General features: G+C 32.4%; 1 protein-coding gene across 1 annotated transcript in view; it reads right to left on the reverse strand.

Moving 5' to 3' along the window:
• LOC118181302 (uncharacterized) overlaps positions 1 to 4,241 on the reverse strand; it is a 115,092-nt gene extending 110,851 nt beyond the window's left edge. The window contains exon 1 of the mRNA XM_085817137.1: positions 4,121 to 4,241. Coding sequence (XP_085673263.1) covers positions 4,121 to 4,208 — 88 coding nt within the window. The 5' untranslated portion in view covers positions 4,209 to 4,241. The remainder of the gene's footprint in view (positions 1 to 4,120) is intronic.
• Positions 4,242 to 8,108: the final 3,867 nt, after the last annotated feature.

The following is an 8,108-nucleotide window of genomic DNA, read 5'->3' on the forward strand; positions in this document are numbered from 1 at the left end:
GACTGCCCACCAGCGGCCGAGCGGTAAAGACGCTGAACACTGGTAGTTCGGTCTGAGGTTCGAATCCCGCGAACGGGCTGGCTGCATGGGCGTTTTCGTGGTTTTCCCCATGTGTAACGTGTATACGAGCCAGTTTCCCTTAGAAAGTCCTCCACGAAAGGCATCCCTCCCTTTAGGCAGATAGCCCTCGCGTGCTTTGCCATAACTGAATAATCCAAATCCAAATCCAAATCGAAATCCTGCGTGATGACTATTGGAGGGATGTTGCTACATTCTGTGATAGGGACATTTTCGGTGCGGTTTTTAATCGAGATTTAGGATGATAAACTACTAAATCTATTCTACTGTGAGATTTCAGATCTTGCGGAATCGTGTTCAGTAATTTTTGCTGTTTTTCGGGGAAGTGTTTAATCTAAATTTCTTTCGGTAGATTCTGCTCTTTTGGTTCGTTTCTGCACCATTCATTAAGTTCGGGAATATTTTCTTAAGCTTTTCGTTTTGTTAAATTTTTTCCTTTTCCTTAGCAGCTTCCTTTAATTTACGTAATTTTTTCCTTAAGCCTATCCTCAATATATTTCTCAGTTTCAGCAGCAAGAAATTGCTTAACGTAGGATCATATGGGTTTACGGGTTTATTCGGTCCACATTCATTATGAAAAACAACCAAGGTAAAAATAAATTTCTGTTCACGTATATTCATCATACGGCTAATCGGTAGTTCAGTCGCTTCATTTGTAATTTCCATCGGACTGCTCGCTGTATGCCTATCTGGAGGTTCCTTCGTTACCGACATTTCGAGAGAAACTGCAGCAGAAGATAAGAAAAATAATACTTACGGAACACTTCAGGATGCAACCTTCTCGTACGGAAGCGTTGAAACATTTTTGAAGTCCCCCCCCCATATATATCTTGAATGGAAACCAGTTTCCTCTTGAAAAGCCCTTCACAAAAGCATTCCTTCTTTTAAGCAGATAGTCCTATTGCTATTAACAGTGGTCAGATAAGGTAGTTGAATTGAATTTTGGAAGAAATAATGCGAAAGTTACAGATAACGTGATTCAATGTGTTGACATTCCATTAGCATTAGAAACTAATAAAATGCTACAGCTTTGATAACGTACCATGTAATATATATTGGGTTCCCATGGACATTTCTGTCACAGAATATTTTATAATGCCATACTAGTTTGCTATACACAGTATGAATAGCCCGCTTGGCTGCATGGGTGTTTTCGCGATCTTCTGCATGCGTAACGTGTATATTGTGGATGCGTAACGTGTATATTGTGGATGCGTACGTGAATACAGCGGGCGCATCATGGCAAAATCGCTGAAGACTGGTAGTTCGGTCCAACTTTCGAATCCCGGCGAACGAAAGCGGTAAGCAACCCGGTAGTTCGATACAACTTTCGAATACCACGAAGGCATCCATCCCCTGAGGTAGCGGGCTTCAGCCCGCTCAGCTGGCGGGTTTGCCCTCTAGTTTTGGTATTAAAGAGCAATTAAAACTCTGCTTTGTCTATGAATTAGGCAATATCGAAGTAAAAATACTTTTATATGCCTGCTTCAAAATGCGAAGAAAGGCATTTTTGAAACTCACGATTAAATATAAGGCTTAATTCCTAGTTCTTTAATTCACAGGAAAATAAGCAAGCACTATGAGAATTTCGATTTACCAACCATTTTTTTCCTCTACTGTTTTTAAGTTTTAACCTATAGAAATCTATCTTCCAAAGTATTGGTTCGATTGAATTAGAATGGAGTGGTGATAGTGATAGTGATTTCTGATGCAAAACCTTGAAGATTATATGCGCTGAATACAGGTGTGATATTTCAATACACAGATGAATTAAAGGTACAAATATTAAAAGAAATAAATTTAAAACAAGCTCACTGATAAAATGAACAGATAGAATAAAGTGATGAAGACTGACATGTAAAGTAAAATCCAGATGATTCAACTGTTAAAATAGGTAAAATTCATGAATGACAGTAGACATTAAAACTATTTCAAAATGAATGATAAAACCCAGTATCTCTTAAATAAAGGAATATATTAGTATTAAAATCTTGCCCGATGAGATGTTGAAGAGTTGTCTCAGAACTATTAAAATATTTCTCACGAAATTTACTAAAATAAAGGCATTCTGTTAAAATGTGACACACGGAGAGTATTGAATTACATCTGCAACAAATAGGTTCTCTGTCTGCTTTTAAAAGGTAGTTATGTGTCACTCGTGAATGACCAATTCTGAGGCGAGTTAAAAGCACTTCCTCTCTCCGATTTCCATTTGCTTCCCAATGTTCAATTCTCATTTTTATTCTTCTCAGCTTGTTATTAAGCTGAGTATCCCAGAATAGCTGCCACATACATAGGACCTTCTGCTTGATGACAGTGTTCACAGCTTTACAAGGAATGAGTAGAATGGAGTGGATTTTGTAGATTAAGTCAGTACCTTTGAGGGCTATCTCTATAAGCAATCTTTCGATAATTTATTAATTTAAAAATCAGTCACTTAAGGTATTGATCAATCGGTTATGAGATTTTCGACATCTTTAATACACTAATTCAGAAGTCAAACAACAAAATAATATAATTTTATATAATTTGAGTAAGCATTAGTAAATATAAATTGAACTTAAAAACTATTTTTTTTTTAATATGTATCTAATTTGATCAGTTTGAAATGGAATTTTTTACTAGTGATTAAATTTCGATCATTAAATTTTTGTAAAATTTAAGAGTCCACAGGCGACGCTGCATTTTCCTTACTACTTTATGACGTGAAAGAGAGCACATTTTCCTAAGAAAAGTTATACTTTATTAATTTGTTTCAAAACCTTTAATAATTTAGGCATCTAAAATGTAATTATCTAATTAGAAAAGGATGAGGAAAGGTATTGTCTTTGATCAGTAATAAATTTATTTTAATGTACTAAAATTTCATTATGTAATTTACATAAATTAATACGGTGGGTCCTAAAATTTACAATGTTACAGTAGAAACATCACTTTTTTTACTTTAAGTATTATGTGGTTGATTTAATTTACGCGAGAGAACAAAATACAAAATGAATTTAAATGATTAATTTAGCCCTTTCACTACCGAATTTAAAAAAAAAAAAATACCCCTTTTTTTTACCAAGTGAACAAAATATGTCATAAATAACGTAAATTTAGCATTTTGGATTTTTTGGACGAGCGGTTTTAAAGCCAAAGGCTGGGACACATATTTCGTATGGTACAGGGTAAAGCATTCTTTGCATAACCCAACATTACACATTCGAAAATTCATATTTGTTCGTTTCTCTACGTTCATATGGGTACAACGAATACGCGGCGTCCCGATTTTGCAAATATTGGAAGATGATCCTCAAACGTTCATGAGATTTAAGTACTTTTTAACCCAGCAGTAATTTTTAAACTTTTAGTAGGACATGTATGTCTCGTTAGTAGTCAAAGGGTTAAGAGAGAGAGATGTAAGAATCCAGCAAAGTTAATAAAGATCACTAAAATATTAAATCTTATTTGGTGATCCTTCGAATAGAATGAGCGGAATAGCTTTGGTATATGTTCATTTGAAACCAAAATATATTTCATCATTACTATGGCGCTGGGTAATTTAGTCAGACAACCTAGAAGCCCGATAAAATTAATATAGAGATAAATTAATAACTATAAATTATTTATATACAACTAAAAAAACAATATGCAATGTTTATGCAAAATACATTCAAGGTATAAACAAACCGAACTGTAAAATACAACCACGAAGAATAGAAAGTCGCCTATTGGGCGCAATCAAATAATGACCGCGTATTGAAACTTAGTCGAAAGAGTTGCTAAAAGAGAAACTACATCAAAGCCTACAGTTTCAAACAAAATTCTTATTTATGCACTCATTTTACTTACATGAAACATTATTACTCTGTCATAATACTTTAAATACAAAATTTTCAACGATTAAAATCTGATGTTAAAACTTCTAAAAACTAATTTATAGAGGATTTTAGTCTAACACGCCAAAAATGCCAAACTGTTATCAGGTACATGACCTTTCAAATCGTGCATATATTCAAGACTGCAATTTAAATCTTTAGAAGAACGTTTATTTATTTACCTGTGCTTAATTTCATTGCTGTAAGTAATTTCAAAATATTACTTAAATAAAAAAAATTAATAAAACTACTGAAAAACACAACAGTCATTCAGCAAACAGGATCACTGAGTAACCACCACACAATTCTCGAACCAGAGTTGAGTTCTAAAACGATTATCAGGCAAACGAATATTTTATAAAATATTACGGTCGCAGTAAAATATCATAGCAACAGACTGTACTTCTCTCACAGGAATGATAGGTTGTTAAAATGTAGATATAAAAAATATAGCATATTAGTAATTAATAAGAACTTTGTTTAATTTTGATTGAATTTTTTATGTTTTCGTAATAAGCATCGAACTAAATATCTGAAATAATTTTTCTGTTTCTTAGAACAGCCAAGCTCAAAATATTTTAGTATAAATTGGAGAAGATTTAGGTTATTAAATCTGCTTAGATTTTTGTTTAGCGTCTCTTTAATTTCGACGTTAGTCACATGTTAAAACATACTGAGAAACATACTATACTATTACTGTTTTAAGACTTTTCTATAAGTTTTAATTCTCTACTTTAATAGTCTATATATTTCAAATTTATGGACGTCTTCCACGTCATTTCATTTTAATCTTTATGAGCACTGAACATTCAGTAAGTTTGTTTTTAATTTTAAATCTTGGTATTTTCAAGAATCATGCAACTTCTTTGACACCGTTTAGCAACAATGCATTGGGAAGTTTGCCGTCTATGCCAGTTTGAAAATTAAGAGGGTAAGTTCAGGTTAATATTGCTAAAGAACGTTTCTATGTTCGAATAATACATATTCTTTGATACTGCCGCACCGCAAAACCTGTCGCTCTGCGTAAACGCGTGCTTTGCGCTTATGGTAGAAATGGTTCTACTGTTTAGAACTTGCTCTTGAAGATTCTAACAATTGTTAATTTATATTCTCAACTAATCAATTATTATTATGGTTGATTACAATTAAAATACAATTAATCTGAATACAGTTAAAATATAGGAAACAGGAAAAATTCATATTGTAAATAACAGAAAAACAGTATTAATAATATATTTGTATTTTCTTAAGTTTAATCTAGGGATTTAAATTATGTGGTGGAATAAAATCATTAAATGAACAATGAAAATAAAAAGAATAAGCAGCGAATAACGGAAAACGTTATTGGAAACGAAGAAACTAAATTATAAATCGCATAAAGAACGATATTTACGAGAGAATTTAAACAGTGCCACTTAGTAAAACTAACGCTAAAGTTATTAAAACATTTTTTCTTCTTTTTAAAATATTTATGTATTCTGGATTTCCCACAAATTAATTACATACTGTTGTATATAAAAGCAACACTATGACATTTTTCGCTAACACTGCTTACGCAATTTTATTTTTCCTTTTTGAGTAGTTCTGTAGACAGTACTGTTGTATACCGCATGCAGCTATACCAAAGACCTTTGGCTATACAGCCTTGAGCTATCAGCTTTATTACCTGTCCTAAGGAAACAAACCGTTATCTACAAGACCACACCCAAAAGGATGGTCTAGTAGAATAGTGGCATTTATAACCAAAACAAGTTTGCACTTATAGATTTTTGTATAGTGTTGTTCTCTCTCAATCAACAACAGAGTTAACAACAGAATTATTGTCGTGTTTCTTACAGGTGTTTAAAAAGACACGCTATGTGCTACTTAGAGATAAGAATTTTGAACCTAAGATTTGGTGTCTTATATTAGTTTGTTAACACAAAATTTTGGCTATCGTTGGCATAGACCAGTGTTTCCCAACCTTTTTTGTGCTATGCCCCACGTAATCCTTTCTAAAATTTTTAAGCTGCCCCTAACATATACATAATTATTAATATTTAAAAATTGAAATGTTCACGAAAGAAAATGTTGTGAGCAAACACAGTAAGTGAACTTTAAAAACGTGGAGAACTGAAATTCAAGAAAAAACGCATTTTAGTGAAAGTTTTTTATTTTAAGTATTAGTAATTTTTATTATTTAAATTTAGCTAGTTCCTTGCGCTTGATACTTGCTGCAAAGAAATTTTATGTCAGGTTCCAACTTATAACTTGAGTCTCAAGTCTCTCGGTTTCATTATATCCAACCATTTTTTTTTTTTTTTCTTCTTTTTTTTAGCAGCAAATCATTTATGGCACTAAATCCGCATTCAACAAAAAATGAAGATGGAAACGGTAATAGTTCTCTTGCAAATTTTGTTGCATTTGGATATCTGATTCTGGTTTCCTCACAAAGCTATGTCATCGCTCCTTTTATATTAAATAAAGTTTTAATTGACTCATAATTTTGCATTTCTGCGAATTCTTCTTTTTACTGCATATTTGAAATATCAGCCAAATCCACTAGCATTGGCTGCATCATCCAAGTTGGGAAATCAATTTCTTTTAAGTTATAAAATCTTTTAAATCAGCCGATAAAATTTTCAGATGATCGACAATAACAAGTATAGCGGTAGTCACGTCACATTTTTGGAGCCAATGAGACTTTTCAAAATTTTTGTGGTAAATAGTATATGCCTGACATAATTCAACAATGATAATGAAACCAAATATCTTCCTTTTGCCTCGACGTAAGTTTTATTTGCTCCTTGAAGTTGTTTATTTAATATATTTAATTTTTCAAAGATATCGGCTAAATAACTGACAATTGCCTTGTAATCATCCGTTAACGGATTTTTCATTTCAGGTTTGTCGCTTATAAAATAACTAAGAGTATCAAATAGTTCCATAAATCTTTCCAAGCAGTTCCCTTTCGACAGCCTTCTTACTTCAGTGGGAAGTACAAGTCTCATAGAGTCTTCATTTTGTTCTTCATAAAATAACTTGAAAAGACGTCCACATTTGGCCCTAGCTTTAATAGCATTGATACACTTTATAACTGAATTTAGTACTTCATTTAGAACAGGCGAATTGTTTTTAGCTACCACGTTTTCTCTATGAATATCACAATGCACAAGAAGCATTTCTGAATTCTCATCTTTTATCAATTTTAAACAAACCTTTTTCTTATTCCCTGCTTTATTTTATTTTTCAACCATCATATTAGGAGCCCCATCTGCAGTACAAGATGCATTATATTTTTTATTGGTATATTTTTTATATCTAAGTAATTTTTTAGCTTACTATAAATATCTTTGGAGGTAGTGGTGCTTTCTAATGATTTACAGAAGAACATTTCTTCTTCAAAATCTCCTTTATGAATATATCTTACATAAGTTACAAGTACGGCCTCACTGTCTCTCAAAGTTGCTTCATCCATTTGCACCGAAATTTTTTTTTCAGCTTTTCAACAAATTGTATTTCAATATCCTCATTTAATCTTTCTTCTGAGTATTGTTATTTAGTGGCATAGCTTTAACGTCACTGTCATCTTTTTCTAGAGCAGTTTTAAATGCTGATATTGATGGTTTGATTCAATTCTCCCCTATAGTACGGCTTTTCCCAGATTAAGAGATGAGTAATTAAATTTGATAAATAGCCTCAAGAGCATGATTAACAGTTGCATTATGAGCAGTAAATAAAGACTTAATATTGCTCTTTTTTCAAAAATTTGCTTAAAGTGTAAAAATAATTCAAATCTGAATTAATATCAGCATTATGTTTCGCCTTCAAATGTACCTCAAGACTACCTAGTTTCACTGATTCGTTGGTCAGGCATTATTAGCATAAAAGACAAAAGTTGACCGTTTAATGGACCGGGTATGAAACCAAATTTTAAATATGCCTCCGAATACCGTCGAACGTTTTTTTCTTGCTTGCACCCCTCATTTCACTAAGGGCTGAAAGAAACAAATATAAGATCAATATAAACAAAGCTGAAAGCAGCTGCTGTTGCCATTCAAGGAAAGAATAATATACCGGTTGCCATTCCTACAGTAAAAAATAAAATAAATTCGTTGTCTGAAATGTGCGAGAAATGTCTGGAAAGCATAATGTATCAGTTATTTAAATGCCTTTAAAAGCATTTAAATG

The sequence above is a fragment of the Stegodyphus dumicola genome, chromosome 5 (assembly GCF_044657685.1).
Source record: "Stegodyphus dumicola isolate Sdum_Otavi_A_Nest chromosome 5, ASM4465768v1".
Classification (NCBI taxonomy): domain Eukaryota; kingdom Metazoa; phylum Arthropoda; class Arachnida; order Araneae; family Eresidae; genus Stegodyphus; species Stegodyphus dumicola.